This window comes from Drosophila takahashii, chromosome X, assembly GCF_030179915.1.
Source record: "Drosophila takahashii strain IR98-3 E-12201 chromosome X, DtakHiC1v2, whole genome shotgun sequence".
Lineage (NCBI taxonomy): Eukaryota > Metazoa > Arthropoda > Insecta > Diptera > Drosophilidae > Drosophila > Drosophila takahashii.
Window position 1 is genome coordinate 9,788,520 of NC_091683.1, and position 20,977 is coordinate 9,809,496.

The 20,977-nt window shown below is 37.5% G+C and overlaps 2 protein-coding genes across 5 annotated transcripts in view; one reads left to right on the top strand and one right to left on the bottom strand.

Annotated features, from left to right (window-relative positions):
• rsh (radish) overlaps nt 1-20,977 on the bottom strand; it is a 121,558-nt gene that overhangs the window by 8,329 nt on the left and 92,252 nt on the right. For all 4 annotated transcript variants that reach the window (XM_044394509.2, XM_070218854.1, XM_070218853.1 and 1 more), the window contains 5 exons: nt 2,036-2,255; nt 1,485-1,748; nt 718-829; nt 445-637; nt 113-321 (listed from right to left, as the gene is read on the bottom strand). In XM_044394509.2, coding sequence (XP_044250444.1) covers nt 113-321; nt 445-637; nt 718-829; nt 1,485-1,748; nt 2,036-2,255 — 998 coding nt within the window. The remainder of the gene's footprint in view (nt 1-112; nt 322-444; nt 638-717; nt 830-1,484; nt 1,749-2,035; nt 2,256-20,977) is intronic.
• On the top strand, nt 17,075-19,306 carry LOC108068308 (uncharacterized). The gene is made up of 2 exons (XM_017157780.3): nt 17,075-17,233; nt 17,745-19,306. Exons 1-2 carry the CDS (start codon nt 17,080-17,082, stop codon nt 19,121-19,123), a joined length of 1,533 nt encoding a protein of 510 aa, XP_017013269.2. The 5' UTR covers nt 17,075-17,079; the 3' UTR covers nt 19,124-19,306.

Sequence of the window (20,977 nt, forward strand, 5' to 3'; positions counted from 1 at the left end):
AATTTAGTTGGCTACTTTTGATAAACAAGAAAAGGCTCTTGATGGATCTAGGCATACCTTAAAGTTAAAAAAAAGCTTTAATTTAAAAATATAAAATGATATCGAGTCTTACCAGGATGAAGGTGTGCAGGAAATGGCTCTTGATGCAGGCGGGACTGAAGCGGGTGTTATCGGCCTCCAGGAAGACCACGCAGACGATATCGTTGCCGATGTGGCGCTTCCTCTGGAGCTTCTGCGGATCGTGCTTCTCGTACGGCAGCAGAGTGGACACATGGAACATGATCTCGATGTTGCGCCAGTTCGTATAGACGGAGAAGAGACCTTTAATAATAATATTGGTATAATTTAATAATTTCATTTATTTTTGTAAATTTTTATATTTATTGTTGAACCTCCCGTTTTTATGGTAACTAGTATAGATATTTCAAGAGATTTACCACTCACCTGTCAGGTCGTGCACCGTATCAAGGCCACCTTTGTATTTATCAAATCCCCGCAGCCGGACTCGATCGCCCAGCAGAGTGAGGAATTCGTCGAAGAGCGGTGAATTTTCATTATTGTCCAGAATTTGCTCTTCGGTATACTGATCCTCTTTGACAAATATGACGCCAACTTTTAACTCTGATTTTATAAAAACCTATTTAAAGAAAAATAAAAGCAAAACGGGTATTTAGAGAAATGCTGAAATATTTTGTAGTAATGAGATGAAATACACACCTGATCTAACTTTAATAATTCCTCTGGCGTATCGGGTAATTGTCCTAACGTTAAAGGTGGATTTAAATTAACTTCTTTACCTAAAGATCTAACTACCTCCTCGCGATTATATCTGAAATAAAATTTTGAAATTACGTTAAATACTTATAATTGTACATTGATTTGAATAAATATCTTGTATTTTTATTATTTCTTCTTATTGTATTTGTTTTATTTAGAGCTCGTAAATTACGGTCAACTGAATTTTTCTAATCGGGCTGCTTAGTTGAGAGACCCCCAAATTGAGATTGTGGAAAATTAAAATCTGGCGTTTTGGTAAAAATTTGAATTTTTTCTTTTGGTTTTTTTGCTGTAACTTGACTGAAAATGGTCTTACACCAAAAATTCAAACTGTTTTGGACAGATAACAAAATAAGAAAGAAATCCATGCCACTTTCCGGGTGATATTGGAAAAATAAAAAATTCGCCAATTTTCAATTTTTTTATAAGGGGGTACCTCATAATTTTTTACGAAAAATGGCCAAAAAATAAAATGTCTAGGTTTTAATGCCAATCGATTTTAAATTTAATAACGAGTTTAGAAAGGTATAACAATCCATATTTTGACCAATACTTCCATTGTTACGGACAAAAAACGAATTATTTTTTTGTGGAAAATTGGAATCTGGGTTTTTGGTAAAAATTTGAATTTTTATTTTGGTTTTTTTGCTGTAACTTGGCTAAAAATGATCTTAAACCAAAAATGCATTTTATTATTTATATATTACCTATCGGCAAACACACAGGACGCCGGTATCAGTCCATGCACTGTGTAGGATCCAGCCCGCACCAGGATGCGGAACTGATCCCGTCCGTTGAGCGTCTCCTGCTTGATGGACAGGATGACCGGACCTAGGTCCTCGTCGCTGGTAAAGTAGTTCCAGTGCTCGGTGCCGTAGAAGTACTTTTCGTACGTCTCCTGCTCCACGGAGATCAGCTCGAAGGCGCCCTGTTGGTCCCACTGCTCCTCGATGGTGGTCTTCTTGCGCGGACTACATGGATTATATTCAAATTTATTTCAGAAGGTGTTACAATAATTAATAGCTAATGAATAATTAATAAATTAATATTGTACATTAAAGTATAAAATATTTAAGTGTCTAAAAGTATGCAGTGAATAATAAATCGTGCTTCAGTGTGCGAAATATTTTGTTTCCTACTTTTAGACACCTAAAATGTCACATTGTAAAGTGGTTTCAAAACTCTAGCAATATATTTTGCATTTTCAGTGTAAATAGTCTTTAAAAACTCTGATCTTTTTCTCCCAAATGAAACTCACCTGGGCGTGGCCTCGGAGTCCTCGTCATCCTCGTAGAGATCGCTGCACTCGCGCTCCAGATAGGCATCGCTGGCACTGCCCGCCCGGATGTCCTCGTGCTCCGAGTCGCTCTCATCCCAAATGGTGTGCGGGGTGGGCATGGTGATCTTCTGGCGGGAGCACTCGATCCAGTAGCCAGGTGTGGGCATCAGGTTGTGCGGATACTCCTCGCAGAACTCATCTGGTAGGAAATTCGATTTGGTTTAGTAACAAATATTTCTAAAATAAATAAATTCTATATAAAATACATTTTATAAAGGTGTCTAAAAGCTTACAACAATATATTTTGAGTAAAGCAGACGACCTTAATTTACTGCATACTTTTAGACCCCGTTATTAGTGATAATCTTTTTGATAATCTTTAGTTTTAACAGGAATAATAGAACTTATTTTTGAAATATTTAAGCTAGCCTCTAGTAAGTCCATTGCAATTCCCGTCATTTAAAGATTTACCGACCAGCTGCCTACTAAAAAGTGCATTCTTCTACGTCAAACTTGGACTTCGTCTCACTTTTGAGGCGACTTAACTCTTAATTTCGATGTGGCACTTTGGATTTGAGTTTTGGGTAAGAATGCCGCCCAATCAGCCACGGCGTATAAGCGCCTCCATTAGAAAAGTTTCTTTGCAACCGCGGGACAATCCCAATTCCCCCTCCTGACAATCTCAATCTCTCTTCCTGCGGCCAGAGTCTTATGTCAAAGTTTTGCTCAACTTTTTAGCGGCTTGTGGCTTTTACATTCTTGCAAAACTGTTGCCTACTTTGGGGCTTTCAATGGCTGGCAATTCCTTCAACTCTAAACAAAATAATTTAGTTCAATTCAATTAAAATGCAAATACCGTAAACGCTGGCGAGCGGCGTCGCGTGAGTTGCCAGTCATAAAGCAGGCGAAACTTGCCATTACCCATTTCCCATTTTCCGTTTCCTTTTTCCCTTTTCCCGCCTCCCTGTCCATCAACTTTTCTGTCCATGATTGAGTTGGAAATTCGATGCGGCGCGTGAGTCAATAATGTGCCACAACTCTCCATTCGAGGGACAGTGGGTCAAAGAATGAGATTTTGTTGAACAATATTTTTCATAATTATTCTAGACATTCTTCGAAAAGTACTGAATTTTTGAAAACACATTAAAAGTGCTTAAAAGTATGTTACAAAATGTGATGAATTATATAGACAGCATACTTTTAAACACCTTTATAAGTAATTTCAAAAACCCCGAGGGTTAGAAGGGATTTCATAATATCTTTCAGATATTTTGGTGATTTTAAAAACCCGTTAATAAATTTTGGCTATTAGTAAAAACAATTTGTTTATATTATATGCCTCATATGTTTTCAATAGCATATTTTCGCCATTGGCCCCACTGTACAAAGATGAGGACGATGATGCGGGGCCTGACGTTGATGGTGTTTCGGTCCCGGTCCTTCCACTGCTCCTTGGGCTCTTTGTGCTCTGTGCCGATATGGCAGTAAAACGCTGCCCTGCGCCAAGATGGCAACTATGATCTAATTAAGGAGCGCTCACCGTTGCCGTCACATGTGCCACACATTTTATGCCGCAAGTTTTGCTTGGCTACCACGCAGATGCTGCATACTTTTTGGGTTTTGTTCCCTCCCAAAAAGCACATACAGTATATAACCACACAACGACCCACACACACACACACATACATGCACAGACAGACAGTGAAAGCCATAAAATGGTGGCCCTGCCTAATTCAAATTTGAATAACTCGCAGCGTGCGCCGCTAAGTAGGCTATGAAATCGCTTGCTCGCGCTGTTTTCCTGCGGTTCTGCCTAGACTTTGATACCCTATAAAAGTGTTTGGACAGCTAGCAAGCTATCTGGATAACATATTTGGTTTTATAAAAATTAATAATTTTTATTTGAAAATATTTTAAGGAAGGAAGAACATTCATGGGGATTTTTAGAGGGATAAATAACCTTTGTAAGATGTGTTAATTAAAAACAATGGAATCAGCAACCTTTGCCGATAATATGATCAAATTTTATTTAGTAAATTTTATTAGTAAATCTTAAAAAAGTTTATTTATAAAATGTATAAAAGCAAATCAAGAAAAAATAAGTCCAGTAATGAAGTTTTATTTTTATAACAAAAAATCCTATCAAGACCAGAACCTTTTTTTAAAACTTCAGCTTAAGTTACTGGTATGTATAATGTCTTTTAATAATAATCATAAATGTTGGAATGTTCTGCGTTTAGGTTTAAATACGAATAAATCATAAAAATCGTAAATAAATTTCAGTGCTAAAAAATACAGGGTACTATAAGGTTGGATGCTTTCTTTTCGGGGGGATCCGAGGGTCCTGAGACCTCCAAACATACGGTTATGGTAAGGATTGTGGATTTCGGTTCGGTCAGATTTTTCGGGGGCGGTGCGTGCGTGTGTGTGTGCGTGAAAATTGCGTGCGCAGCGCCCGCGGATGTGCAATATATTTTATTTTTTAAGGCCAGTTAAACCGCAGCCCCCGTATCTTGGGCCATTTCGGGTCTCTTTCGAGCTTTCCTTCTGTTTTCCTGGTCCCTTCTCCTTTTCCCTTTTTCCCACACAAATAACATCCCGTCCGGTTCATTTTTCATTCTCGTGTTGCAGCTGCAGTTGCTGCAGCAACATGCAACACAAAACGCACGAAAACAAACACAAACAGGGCCAAATTGATGGGCATCGTTTGTTGTTGGCCTCCCAGGAGGACTGAAAGCGAAAACGAAGGCAACCGGAAGCTGGACGGCCAGCAACTATTTCATCTTGCCACTTGTCAAGCCGGCGAAGGCAAACAAATCAGAGCAACTGACACCCGGCCACACAATATCGGGGAATTGGAATATTGTGGATGGCCCATAACCTGAGTAGCAGCCAGAAGATCCACGGGCAGGCAAATCGAGGCTGGGAAATAGAACGCGAGGAGAGGTCCTTCACGGCTGAAGATATTTAATGGCCTGCGCCACTAGAAACTGAGAGGAGTCGTCTTAAATACAAGTATATTCGTGTATATATAGATGGCTGTAAATTTATTTAAGATATTGCTTTTACTTGGCAAAAATTAAAACGAAGTTATAAAAGAGGAATAAAATGTATTTCTAGTTAAATGTAATTTAATTTCACTTAAAAGTGAACTTTATACTTTACATTATTTTAAATAAGAATAATTTGCTTGTAAATGAAATCATAAAAAATAAAATCCCTTAATGAATTTTAATAGGTAGTTATATTTGCAAAGGAATATTTGTTTTATTTTTATTTCATTTTTAAATACCAAAAATATGCTTTGTTTTTTTCTCAAATAACTGAAAACTTTTAAATAAATCAGGCCAATGTCGTATATTTTGAAACAGGCTCTAAACCCTCATCATCGCAGTCCATTTGAGTGTTTAAACAATATTGCAGCTGGCTGGCTGGATGATATGTTGTGTGGTTAGTGCAAACATTTTGCAATGCCCCAAATTGAGATGCGATTGTGTTGATTTGTGTGGCAGCACGCGCGGTGCAATTGAAATGCCATTTTCGGCCCAGGAACCGCAATTGGAACAGATGGAATTGCAGGTGTAAACATTAAATGAACCAATTTCAGGCATTGTGGATTTATAGTGCAAATATAAATAAATACCCGTATACACCGGATGCAATAAAATGAAAATCCATCTGCTTCGAGCTCAATTTGATTAGTAAATAAGGGATCATTTAATTTCCGCCGAGAAATAAAAATGGCTTGATTAAATTGAAAGTTTTAATTATTTCTAAACAAGGAGTTTCAAGATTAATTTTGTAAAAAATAAAACAAATAAAATGGTATAGGGGAAAAATAATTCTAAATGTTATTTTAGTTTTAGTTTATTATATTTTAATGTAATCACCATTTCGCTAACTATCTTTTATTTGTTGTATTAAAGTTAAATAAGAATATATAATAATATCAGGCCGTTCTTTGTGGTTTTTAATCCATTCAGCGTTAATTATGAGAGCGGATAATCCTGTTTTCAGGACCTGCTGCGTCATCCACTCATCAGCCATCCAACCAGCCATCCATCCTTTCAATTTCTGGCCACAAGGATTTCCGCTTACACAACGCAACACAAAAATGGCTGTGACCCTGTAGTTTTGGCCAACAATGCAGTTTGGGCCACATGACTGGGCGGGATTTGTTGGCCCATTTAAATGACACGGTCGCCCACTTTCCACTTTCCAACCAACCCACTCATCTCGTCGCGCTTTTTATGTTTTGATGCGCCGCGGAAATCCATTAGCCATTAGCCATCGTCCTTCCTCCAACCCAAAGGAGGACCCTAACCCAACCCTGAGGCCCCAGCCCAATCCCCAGCGACGATGACAATTCCTTCAAGGATCACGCAACATTGCATTAGCATAAAGTGCCGGCACAATGGCCTGACATTTAGCAAATGACTCGCAGCATAATGGACAGTCGGGCGAAAAGGGGAAACATATATCCAAATGTCAGGCAAAACTCCCTGCAAGTTCTGCAATGCAAATTTTAAAGTGTAAAAAAATATATAATATTCGCAGAAAAAGGTTAGTTTAATAAAAAACAATTTTTTCTTAATTTTGAAGTATTTCTGTAAATATTTCAAATATTTTTCTCTAATGTAAAGTCAGTGGTTATTTAGGGCCTTCTTTTGTGTAATTTATTTATGTAATAAAATATTTTCCTTGAATTGTGTGTATTAAATAAATATATTTATATTTTGGGGTGGTTTATCTATACTAATAAAATATAAGTAAAAATAATGAAAATATTTTTAGATAAAGTAGGGGTAAAAATCATGACGTGGTATCCTGCGGCCAAAACGGCTTAACATAAAAATCTAAAATAAAAACCGTAATCCGGAAATAATTCCAAGTAGCTTGTATGATTATTTCCCATTATATTTATAATTTTTTTTTTTAACTTTAAGAACATGCGATATTTGGCTTGACATCACTGATTTATTGTCGCACTGGAAGACATAATTTCGCAAGTGACTAATTCATGGCTATTCTCGACCCTCACTCTCTACGGTTTATGTATGTCTTATCCCAATCCAGGGGATGTCACTCTATATCCCAGTCTCATCCCCCCGCCATCCAAGTGTCATTTTCCCTCCATTTTCCCATGTCAAGAAGAGCACTTGACATTTTTTTTATCTTGCCATTTGAATTTGTTGCGCATCGTTTTTCGTTGTACTCGACTTTTTTTTCTGGCAGCTTCCTTTCTTTGCGCTTGGACTTTTCAGGCATTTCCCTTTTAGCCACGGCTATTTGCTTTGTATTAAGCCAAGACAACCCCCGAAAGACTCGAAAATTCGTCGTTTCGGCTTGTTCCGGCTAAATGGAGGACACTTTGGGTGTCATTAATGATGTCAATGGGGGCATTATGGGTCAAGTCGAGACGGAGTCCAGGGAGGGTGGGAAAAAAAGGGAGAAAGGGAAACTCTACACGACCCGTTCGCTTTTTTCCATTGGTTTATTTGCATTCGATTGCTTGTTAATTGTTGCCAGGCGAAAAAGAAGTTGGGAAATTGGTTTTGAAATTGCTTTTACTTTTCACTGCTACGATTTCATCTCGATTTCAGTTGCGGCCGAATTTCCCCCGAAACCCAGACTTTTCCCCCCAGCCACCTCGGCTTTTCCGCAGCTGCCATTTGCAGAAAAGTCTGTTATCAAAGTTGGCCCTAGGTACAAAAAAAAAAAAATAGAACGAATAACAATAGATATATGTGTGTGGGGGGAGAGAGCGAAAATAAACACGGCAACACAATCGAGGCACAAGAACAAAAGTCCGGGGAAAGTAAAAGGAAACCAATTCCGCTAAGATGCAAAGGAATCAAACGACAAACGAAAAACGACAAGCGGCAAACAAAAAAACAAATCAAGCAAACAAAAGCAAAAGTCGGGGGGTAATTCTCTTTCTTTTTTTTGGCTGTTTCTATTAACCAGGAATATTCGACTTCGGAGGTACTTAATACCCATAAGCTGAAAATTAAACTAAACTACCATAATGAAAATAAAAAAATATAACTTTAGGGATACTATGAGAATAACATAAGTTTTTTGAAAGTTCTATTCTTTTTTCCTGTAAATCTTAAATGAATGTACCGAAAGACTGATTAAGTTAATAGTTTTAGGTATAATAATTTGTACTTAAATGGAAGATGTAAAAATTTCGTTATTTTAATTAATAACATTTTGAAATATAAAATGTAGTCCTCATTTCAGTGTTTAAGAAATACTTTTATTCTATTTCCCTGTGAATCCAAAATGAAATCACCGCTTTTTGACTTTCTCAGCTTTCTTCAAGTCCCCGTGAAAACCCTTTTGGAAATGTGTGCAAATTTCCACAAGTCACGTCGAATGGCTGCAACGTGACAGGCGTTGCCACGCCCCCAGATTTTCCAGTTTTTTTGGTGAGTTTTTCTCTTTTTTGTGTTTGCTCTTCTCCCGTGTGTGCGTGTGTGAGTTAGTGTGAGTGTGCGTGTGTGCGTGTATAGATGATCGCATCAGGGCGCCATTGCATTGCACTTCACTTTCACTTTCACTTGCACTTCCGCTGCCGGCGACGTTTCCGTTTCCGCTTCCGTTGACGCTTCCTCATTCGCTTCCGCTCTTTAAATCAGATTCCTAGCTCTAAAATCGAACTGAAAATCAAATGCAAATACACTCCCGGCCATTTTGGCTATACCCTTGCAGCGGGTAATATCTCTATTTGATCAAGTACATAAATTCTTAATATTAGTATTAGTATATTTACTAAATATTTTCTTGGAATTTTAAAATTAAAATGTGATTGGCTAAAACAATTTCGAAGGGATGGAATGGGTAATTTTTAAATCGGACTAGGAAGTTTAATTATTAAGCTGTTAAAATGAACTGATTTTTTTACTCCCCATCAAGTTTTTATTCTATTTATTATTATTATTACAAATAAAAACTGCATATTTTTTTTATATATATTTTTTCATAATTCTTTTGTAATACTATAAAATAGAGTTGTTTTTATACCAGTTCTATGAGGATACCAACAGCAGTATCCAGTTCCGAAGAACATATCATAAATCTGGTATATCTATTGACTAACTAATTCTGCGTTCCCACTGCAAGGGTATACAAACTTTGGCTTGCCAAAGTTGGCTTTCTTTATCAGATTTTTCATTTTTGCTTTTCGGACTCTCGAATGGTTTGGTTTTCAGGGGATTTTTTCTTTTTCGGCAAAAGGGTTATTTTTTTCTTTCTGTGTACGGACTGGCACACTCACTGTAAGAAGTAACACCAAGCGGCTCTGAGAAAACGCTTTGATGATTACAATTTACAGCGAGCGATGCCAGCCACGGAATTCTCTCACATGCAGCGAAACAACGCGGCGTATGCGTGATATTTTCTTCGCGGTGCCTGTGAGCGATGGTGTGCGTGTAGCTGTTTCTGTGTGTGGGTGTTGGGTGGTTGGGTAGATTTGGTTGCCCCTTTGTGGCCTTGACTTCAAGTCGAGGAAAACAAATTTTAAAACGATTAAAATCTGTTGCCCCAAAAATACAAGCAAAAAAAGAAAATGAAAAACTGAAGCGTAAGGGCAAAATGTTCTTATTAATAATTTAGCGCAAGAAACGAGAAAAAAATGGAAGAAGCCAGAATAAGCATAGTCCGTTAAAAGAAATGAAAGCATTAAAATTCATTAAAGCGCAAATATCAAATAACAGAAAGCGGATAAGATAATAAAGAAGACGGGGGGCGCGTTTCCCAATCTCCAGCCGATTTCCCCAACCGCTTTTCCGGCTTCTCCTGACAAGGGGTTACCTGCAGATGGAAGCGATAGGACAGCCTCTCGGCCCTTGGCAGCCAAATGGCCAAAAGCCCAGTCCCCTTCATGCATTTGCATAAAAGCCAACTAATTTTTTCGTGCCACCCTGTTTGCGTTTAATCAAAATGAAGACCAGAAATTTGCCTCGGACGCCGTAAACTAAGGTCCATGTTTGACGTGTCAGCAACTAGGGAATATTCGACCCCCCGACCTCTGACCCCCGTTGAAACTCAGAGGCGGGGACGGGGGCGGTTGTAAATTATAATTGGTCACAGAACGCTTACCCAGCGGCTGGCAAAAGGATTTCGGACCGCATTTACGGGGTCAGGGCTGACCTCTGCTGAAGACAGCGGGAAAAAGTCAATTTCTTTAATTATTTAAACCATCCAAATGGAGGTTTTGACGCATATTAAAATTTAATAATAAATAAAGGCTTACAAATTAAAAATATTGTTTGTGAAATATTCAAGCCTCTCAAAGAAAAGTTTAAGTTTGCATTACCATAAGTTTTAGGTTTCTAGAGAAAAAATACACGATAATAATTTGAGGCCATATTTTTAAAAAATAATTTATACATTTAATAAAGCTAACTTAATCCTTAAAATCAAAGAAAAAATTATTACAAAATAAATGCTTTATCTAATAACCAAAAAAATATTACCCAATTCACGTAATTAGATTTCAAGTGATATAATTTTAGTTACGTGCAAATACTAATCACTTAATTATGTAAATTATGCGAAAGCCACAAATCGCTTAGCAGCTTTGCCACATATTTTTTCGCTGTTTGTTTTCGTGCAGAGCCATCGATTGAATTAGCATTTCATTGCCATTGAAACCGAATTCGAATGATTCGATTTCGTTCACATTTTCCCGGAAACAGCAGTCCATTGACTGAGCAGAGAAGCAAAACAAAATCACAAAACGTATTTAAAGTGATATGCGATAGGTAAAACAAATAATTTAGAATCCAATTTAAAATGCTTAAATTTGAAATTAATTCATTTTGTAGAGAACTATTACAAACAATTTCTTTGATAACCTAAAATATTTAATAAGATTATGTTCGAATTTAATTGCTATATTATTGTACACCGAATAATTGGCAAATAAAATCCAAAAAACATTGATTAAACAAAGTAAATGATGCACTTTTGATGTCAACTTGATTTAACCAATTGTGGCCCGCTTATAAGAGATGAAGAGGGCTTTCTCCACACACAGATATATGTACCTATATAAAAGTTGAACAATGCCTGCTTTTGGTATTTTGTATTTGAGAGTTGGAAAAGAGAAAATTGGAAATTCATGTTGACAAGTGGATGCTGCGTCGCTGGCGCCGCTGCCGGCGTTCTGTACGTGAGGAAAATTTCAATTTTCAAATTATACGCCCATCCCCTGAACGAAAATAATAATCGCCGTTTGAACGGCAGATACCCTGTGATTGTGATGGATCTTATAAGCCAATAAATAGAATGCTATATTTAATAATTTATTTATTTCCAAATTATTTAAAAGAGTTAAGTAGTTAAAGTATATTAACAAATTATAAATATATATTAATAAAAATAATAATAATTTGCTTATCATTCTCAAAAGCTAAGCTTGAATTCTGCTGGCAAAATTATTTAAGTAAATAACATGTATTAAAAAAACTATATATATTTTTTAGCCACCTATTTGAGTCGCAGATACTTCTCGAATACGGCGAAATGACTTTCAACAAAGCTGGCAAGATTATTGAAATATTTTCGCCTCCATTTTTGTATGTCTGCGTAATCAGCAATTAAGGTTTATGGCCTTTAAAGTGCTGGCATTTTGCGCGCTCGCATTGTTCCGCCATTTCGACATTGCCATTTGCCATTTCGAGCCGCACAAAGTGCCACTGTAGTTGCATAATGATCGTAATGATCATCGGCGGCATCGCTGACCTCATGCACTTTCGTTAATCAAGTTGCAAATTGGCCAATAAGCCGCAGAGAGTCGACAGGACACGTCCTAAAGAGCCATTGGCCAGCAATTTTGCGGTTGGCCAGAGTCCAAAATGCAAATGTCGGCCAAACTTACACGGACAGGGAAACACGAAAACCCATACACATACATGCCCATCGAAAGCACCCACACACCCACACATTTGTAGTGGTGGTGGTAGTCGAGTGGCATAACGATCCCCAATTGAGGCAGTATTATCGTAATTATATGCCGACTCTCAGGCACTAATATGCAATTTCTGAGAGCACTTCTGGCGACCCAGATGGCCCCAGACTTCTTTGAAATCCTCAAGAATTTCATTAGCTGGGGAATAATATTTCAGTTTTATCGAGTTTGTAAAAAAAAGTATCAACAACTATGTTAAATACAATATTTTTTATCATTTTTATATATTGTGTGTGATAAAAGCCCCAAATTATATATATTTTACTTACTCATTTTCAGACTTGTAAATTCTTATCTTCTTAAATTAATATAATTAATACTTATCCTCTCATCCCTTTTCACTTTTCACTTTCCACTCAACTTTCCATTCAATTTACCTGCAAAGAGAGCAAAAAATACGAAAACCGATGAGTGAAACATAAATCACACATCTAATCATTTATTGTATCATATATGTGAGTATGTGTAAGGGCTGTAATTTCAGGCTCTTACGGCAGAACAAAAACTTTCGCCCGACTTTTTGTTGTGTTTGTGGAATTTTTCGACAGAGTGGGCGAAAGTAAAGCAAACCAACCGCACGAAATGTGTACTTTTGATGTTGAGATTCGTGTCATGGCAGGTGGAATTTGTTGCCACTGACGATTTTTCGTTGAAAGCATGGCATACACCGAGAAACAACAAATACATAGATAAATATTTATTAAAAACAAAATTTGGGTATCATTGAAGATTAATTTCAAAATTACCAAATAAAAAAATCGAAACAAAATTATTTTCCAATCTCTATTGTAAAAAACGAAATCACTTTTTAAATAACTTAAAAATAGGTGTCTAAAAGTATGCAACAATATATGTAAAGCCTAAAATGGATATGAATAATTCAGAAAATATCTATAAATTTTAATTTTTCCGTTTACTTTTATTTTTGCTTAGTGTTTATATATCTACGGGTGGAATTTGCTGTCTGTTGACATTTCGCCCGGGGCATCATAATCACTTTGCAACTCAATGCCAGCCCATATCCATACATCTTTGGCCACCCCCAAGCCCCCCGAAAAAAAGGAGGCGTGTTTTTGTTGAAAACTTTTTCGCAGGCAGCTGTCGCGGTTTTTGCGCTTGCAAATGAAGTGCTAAATTATGCTAAATGTGTGACAAAATGTGATTCGAGTGCAGGATCAGGTGGCCCTTGGCCTCTTGCCAGTTTATTTATGTATATATCTAAATTCTGCACTCAAAGGCTTGGCAGTCGATAATCTATGGCCGTCATCGTTTAGAGGACATCTTCGCTGCCGTTTTGCCGTTTTGAATTAAACTTTTCCTTATTCTTATCCTTGTCGCGAACAGACTTTCAAGTCGTATGAAAACAAATTACTTTCAAGCGAGTAATCTTGCATGGGTTCTGGTTCTGATCTCGGGGAAATCGTGGGGAAATCGCGGGGAAATCAAGGAAAGGCATTGAAATGGCGCTGGTTGCGAGTTTCGCTTGCGTCATGGCTTCAATTACAGCAACAGTGGCAAAAGTACGCAACAGATTCAGTGATTTTTCCTCGATTTCTCAACGATTTTCGCCCCCGATGATATGCGAATTATGGGCTCCGAAAAGTATGCAACGAAAGGAAGAACTGACGTAGACCAGAAAGGACCAGAGAGTAATCCGTATAGAAAGGCGGGTGCTGCCAGCGGAAATTGAAAGCTTCCGTCGCGAACGGTCGGCGAAAGCCACCCACAAACCACCCAGAAACCTCCCAAAAACCACCCCAAAGTCCAACCCACTTCGCCGTTAAATGTGTGTGAGTGTGTTTGACGAAAGTGAAATCAAAGTTGCGGCAAAAATTATTCCATTTTATTCCCTGGCATGTTGGCAAAAAGAGAAAAAACTTTCCAAATAAGTTGGCATTTGAATTACAATTGGCAAAGGTAAATAAAAGAATTACGTACTAGGAAATTAAATAAGGAAATTGCAATTTGTGACCAGAATTCATGGCAGCGAACTGGTAAGCGATAGCTTTACACCAAGGAAAGCTAAATAAAGAAATAATATAGAGGTAAATATGTTGACTTTTAGGAGTCTTTTAATTTATAAAAAATAAAATGAATTACATTTCATAAATTAGAAAATTAGAATTTTAAAAAATGGTAGAAATTTAACAACTTTAACAAAAACTGAATTATAAATAATGCATTTATTTTCCTCATAATTATATAATTATTTGTCAACCTAAATAGCCACAAAAAGAAACTGAAATATTGGCCTGATTACCTTTTGATAATATTATTCAATGGAAAACAAATAATAACATCAATGCTTTCGCTTTAAAGGTGAAGCAAATAAATAGAGCACAAAGTGGAAGTGGCTTATATTTATTTATTTTTCTGGAGAAGCAGTTGAGTGAAATGCCACCACATAAAAGTTCTTATTTAAATGGTTTCAATCAAACTGAATATTAAAATGAGAATAAATTCCAAAGGCTCTTCAATATTTTGCAGTGAAAACTTGAAGAAAATCTCAGGAAGGTTTGGCAATTATGCAAAATTAAAGCAGCAAAAAGAAGAAATACTAACAATGTAATTGATCGATCTCGAGTTATTCGAATCAACAGGAATGATTCATCATTATGCTGCTGCCATTAGTCATTGCCTGCAATCTTAATAATTGCCCACGGCCACTTTCGTCCAGTGTACGAAATGATTTTGCTATTTTTTTCCAGCTCTCCTTTCCTTTCCTTTTCTTTCCCATTTTCCTGGACATTTCCCCGTCTCCTTTTCCCCGGGCTAAGTGAATGAAAACGAAACTTTAATTGAAACGAACGTTTGGTGTGCGTTTTTGGGTTAAGTGATTGATTATGTCTTGTTTGCCATACACATGTATACGTGCACATAAATACACTGAGCGAAAACGTTTTTTAATAATTAAACTATAATAATTATCGATAACATTTTTATTATTTAATGTATTTATACATTTATTAATCTTTAATTATTGTTAGTAAGTATTATTTACATTTTTTAAATCTTATTTGTTTGCAAAACGATTAATTTAACTATTCTAAGAAATGCGAAATCCTATTTTTCAATGACAAAATGACTTTATTGGCAAATAAAAAAATTTACACGTTAAAATAATTTTTTATTTAATTATTTTAATATATTTTGCTCAGTGTACGCATTCAAGGAAACGCTCAGCGTCGCACACATAAATTTTTGCCTGTCTGCCGCTGTTATTTTTTGTTATTGTTATGCTGCTTCTGGGCGTGGCAGCCTCCCCCGCACACACACACACACTTGCAGAAAGTGGAAAGGCAACGTGACAGACTGACAGACAGGCAGGTGTGTCTGTGTGTGCGTGGAAGTGTGTTTGAGTGTCTGCCCACAAGGGTGGACCCAAACTTTGACAATGCCGGGCTGCTACAATTCATTCAGACAAAAAGTTGGCCACAATAAAAGCGAACCGCGCGCGAAATCGAATCAATAATTTAATGCAGGTGCTGCTGCCCACGCCAGGTTTACTTTTACTGCCATTTCCCGCAGATATATGTGTGTATAGCCCATATATATCCTACACCCCCCGATTTCCGCTCACATTTCAGCCGTCGGCCACTGCTTTTGTCATTTTGGCCATTGCCAAGTTAACGTTGACGTACCAACATAATAATAATAATGTCTCCAGCCATATCGAACTCGGCTTGTTTGCCGCTTGTTAAGGGCCACTCCCCCCATCATATTGGCCACTTTTCCCGATACATGAGCAACTTAATCTGAATGAATAGATTGCTGAGGAGCTGATGGACGCAGTCGGGATTTGGCTGAACGGAATAACTTGCACCTGCTTTGTATGGTTATTTCTTAAGGTTAAAATACGCTTTTAAATATAATAAATAATATAATTATATAATAAATAATAAAATAGATATAAGCAATAAGTGAGCATCTTTTTTTACGTTTTTACTATTATTTATGTAAGCATGACAAAGAAGAAAATATCACTTTTTATATAAATATTAATTTTACAAAATTATTTTAAAAAGTAGGTGTTGAAATTTAAAAAATATTTTATTTTTTACAAAAACTAAAACATTTAAAGCTAAAAAAAATCCAATTCTTTTAGGCAACTCGTCAGCATTAATAAAATTGCTTTTTGTTCACTGAAGAAAGTTGGGCAAAACCTTGTATATGTGGTGCTTTTTATAAATGTAGTTTCGCGCTCTGAATTTCCAAATGCTGTATGATAATTTACTCACATTTTGGCAAAGATCTCTTTTCGCTTGCAAAAATACAAGCTGTGTGAAATGATGTGAAATTACTTTCTGTGATAAGATAATAGAAATGACTATCTGTCTAGCCTTGTTAAATATGTACAGCCGTCGACAGCATTTTATACTCAGCATGTATTCAGGTTTTTAAAGATTTTTTGTATTATCTGTCTATCACTAGACATTTATAAAAGCGTATTAGTCATTTAAACGGGTCAACAACTGACCAAGATGCGTTGTAAATAAAAAATGTTTGCGTTTCTATGGAACTCTATTCAAAACAGCTGTGTAATTTTTAACAGCGCACTGCGTATTTTTGAGAATTTAAAAATTATTAATACATTAAAGGTACATTATTTATTTAACGTTTAATTATATTGTTTAAAACTCTTAAATGTTTCTTCTGCTAAAACTTATTCTTTTTCATTTAAAACTATTATAAGAATTTCAAGTATTTTTAATATAAATAAAAATATTATAATAATTTTGGTTAAGAAAGTTCTCTCAGTATGTCTACACTAAAATTATTTAAAGATAAAGCTTAAAAATGTCTCATTAATGACAATTGTTATCAAATGTTATCATCATATTACAGATGTAATAACGCTACTGTAATTTCGACATTGGCGCCAAAGTGTTGACGCTAATTAGTTGTCAACTGCTGTGCACTAAAAAAGAAAACTGTTCGCTTTTTGTGTTCCGACATATCGATAGTTGGTTGCACTTAGTGGAATTGTTTAAGTAGCTAGTGCAAAATTCAATTCATTTTAGTAGCCGATTTCGGTCGTTTCGCGATGGTTTACAATCAACTGCGAACCTATAGGACGCACATAATTTGTGTGTCGGGCTTCTTTCTGCTTTTTCTGATCTTTCAGTTCTTTGGATCGCACCAGATTTTAAATGGCCGCCAGAAATCCTCACCCCTGCCCACGCCCCTGCACCAAAAGGGTAGGTTGTATTTATTTTAACGCAGAAACAATTAAATTTTGTTAAAATACAAAACCAAAAAACAAAAATGATGTTTTAAAGCTAATTAAAAATACAATTATTTATTATTACTTCGCAACGTTTTTCAAAATATAAGACACTAAAAATGTTTATTAGACAAAGTAAAATTATTTTGTATTAATATTTTAATTATTTATCAATTATGGCTTGAAATAAATAATTCGTATCTATGATATTGCTTCAAGTTTTACACCTACAATTTTGTGATAAATATGTAAAAATAGGTGAATTTTAATTAAAATATTTTATAAAAAAATTTTGTTTAAATTTGGCTTTTTTATTCAATTTACAATTAAAAAAAAAAAATAGCGCTAAAAACCTTGTGATTATTTAGTGATTCAAAAATAATATTTATTTTTTAATTGATTAAATTAAACCCTAAAACTATTCCAACAATTTTATGTGTTTAGTTTTAAGTTTGATATTTATAAATTATTATATTATTTTTTAGAATCAGCTATAGTCCACCATGCAAAGCCGCTGAAACTGGACTCGGCACAGGACCTGACCCCTGAATCCGAGTCCCAGGACCTGGAGTCCCTGCTGCGCGGCAACGAGGACGAGGGCTGGGCCCAGGGACCCGAGTGCGCCCCCTATCCCCGCTTCGAGGACCTCCGGTTCCCCAACAATCCGCACTTCCAGCTGACGCAGCACGATAATCTCAGCTACTACCTGTACGGTGCGTACTACGATCGACGGCCCAGGATAGCCGAGGTGATGGTCCTGGCCATGGTGACCACCTGCGAGGGTCCCTATCCGTCGACCCACCTGCAGATGTGGTTCGATGGGGAGACGGTGCCCGAGTTGGTCGAGCTCCATAAGACGAAGCTGGCGTGGTACAAGGATTGGGGCTCTCGACCCGGAATGGCCTATCCCACGCTGCTAACTTTTCAAGTGAAGTCCCAAAGAATTCCGCAACTCGTAAGCCTGGTTTTCGGTGACCCATGTGCAGTGCCACAAAATGCCTTGAGGATAGCCCAACCCCCTGCCCCAGAGCCACCCAATCCCGGTCGTCCCCTGAGAACGGGAGTTTGTGTCAAGTATCTGCACTTTCCCGATGTCGATATGTCCGAGCGATTTGTCGAGTGGCTGGAACTGCTGAGGTTATTGGGCGTGGAGAGGGTATTCGCCTATGACATCGACGCCCTGATGCCGAACACCTCGAGAACCCTGCGGCACTACACCAAAAGTCAGGGGGATGGGCTGTTGGAGCTGAGGAAATTCCAATTCCATGCGGACACCAAGGAGAACGATCGCTTCCAGCGGGTGATCACCGAGGTGCTGCTCTACAACGACTGTTTCTATCGCAATCTGTATGATTTCGATTTCCTGGCCGTCATGGATGTGGACGAGGTGATCATGCCGGTGGGTTCGGAGCATCCCACCTGGCCGGCGATGCTGGAGGAGCTGCAGTCGCGGGATGTCAACTGCACGGCGAGGAGTAGCTTCTGTTTTCGCAACGTGTACTTTCCCAAGGAGCTGCCACCGCCTGAGGACTCCAGTGTTCCACAGCCCTTCTACATGCTCCGCCATGTGGTACGCGTGGCCGAGCATTTGAATCCCGCCCTGGCGGTGAAGTGCCTCCATAACACTGGTCACGTCACCCTGCTCCACAATCACTTCGCCTTGGAGTGGATGGAGGCGTGTGGCCCGCACGATGTGCTGCCCGATCTTGGCCAGCTGCAGCACTATCGGCATGTGGACAATGTGAAGACTCTGGAGGAACCGCCGCCCCAACGGGATGGAAATATCCAGCGATTCCAGCAACAACTCATCCACAATGCGCTGGCCGTCCATCGACAACTGGGCTGGGGGCTGGCGGCATATTGATTATATTTTAATTGCTTTTTCGGTACATTTAAGAGGCTTAAATTGGCGGCCACGTGTCCATCCGTCCAGCCGTCGAGCTTTGTGTACGTGTGCCACCTTTTGACCCCGGGGCCACGTCAGCAGGATAATAATTGCTTATTGCAGACTGTGCGGTGTGTGGCCCACAAAAGTTTGCCTTTTCCATTTAGCTTAGCCGCATCACAAGGGGGCGTAGTTTCACTTTCATTCTCGCTTTTAGGATCGTGGCACACACGTGGTCAATATAGTTAGAGTTGTAAAGTTGTATGTAAAGCCCAATGAATGGGATATATACCTGAATAATATTTATATTTTATTTATATTTATATTCGAAATTTTTGCCATGATTTTCGTAATTTTTTACATGTAGGATTGCCGACGGTTGCCAATTTTTGAAAAGCTACAACTTTTGAATCAGTAAATTTATTTTGAGGCCTTTTTTGTTAATAACATGTGTTTCCATAATTAAGTTTATATAATTTAATTTTATTCAGTATTCCTCGTTTAAAATGCCTTTTAAACACTCAGCCAAATAGACAATAAATACTTAATAAAGCTATTTAATTGAGAGACTCCTTGCGGCCCCTTTTCTTTTCAGCTTAATTAAACTGAAATCCCAGTTTTGCCTCAATTCAATGACAAAAGAAGCCGCAGTAAAGCAGCAACCACTTCAGTTTCCCAACCCTCGAGTTTCCTCCTCCTTGCAATGGGCAAAAATTAATTTGCTTTGCATTGCAATTTTTGAAGAGGACCAAAGGAATTTATGCCAATCTACTTTGGTTGCAGGGAGAGGCAACTTTTGGTATTTGAGACTTTGGATTCGGTCATCCGGTGCATTCCATTCACCAAAAAGAAAATGCATCGAATTTCCAAGAGATTTTCTGCTGACAACAGAGGCTTGCTACACGTTGCGTATACGTCTAGTGGTCGCTTTTCAATTAGTGACGAATGAGCCTCGGAAAAACCTCGAACCAACGACTCAACAAATAAATCTCCGTTACTGTTTGACTGATTTAGAATAATAAATTTGTCGACCAATTTTTCCACAATTTTTTTGCATAAAATACTGATTTGTTTTTGTGGAAAATCCGGGTTTGGGTTTTTGACAAAAACATGATATCTTTTTTGTGTTTCCTTGGTGTAATTTTAATATCATCAGTTTTTCCGATTGCCAAAAGGCGGCAGGCCAGCTTATTTTCCTTGTGATTTTGTCAGAAATTTGTATTTTTCGAATATATCCATTTCTTTGGGGGCCCGAAAAGGAAGCTGCAAAAATGTTATTTTCCCGCAGTTCCGTTTTTTTATGCATTTTTTTGTATTTATGCAAAAAAATCTCTTTGACTGCAATTATAAATTTAAAAATAAAATGGAAAAAATGTCACGGGACAGCTGCAGGATATTTTCTGATTGATTTCATCCACAGACCTTTTTGCATTGAACTATTATGCATTTTTCAGATTTCTCTGATTTTTGATAAAAGTCTCTTTGACTCTTTGCCAATATTTTTGTGCTTTCACTTTGACATTTTGTCATGGCATTCGGGTATTTTTCCCGCACGGCTAATGAAGCATACACATATTTTCTGTTCTGATTTAACAAACAGGAAAGCATTCAAAAGAGCTACAGAATTTTTCACATATTCTTCTCGATATTGCGTATACGCCCTGTGGCGCTCTGAATCAAGCCTGCAGTATATATTTTCAATTAGTGCGAAGTGAGAACCTCGGGAAAATAGGAAAATAAAAAAGAAAAGCAGAACTTAAGCCTGCGTTGTGCAACACACTTTCTTGCCTTTCTAACATGGCTTTCCAATTAGGCAACTATCCGATTTTCACA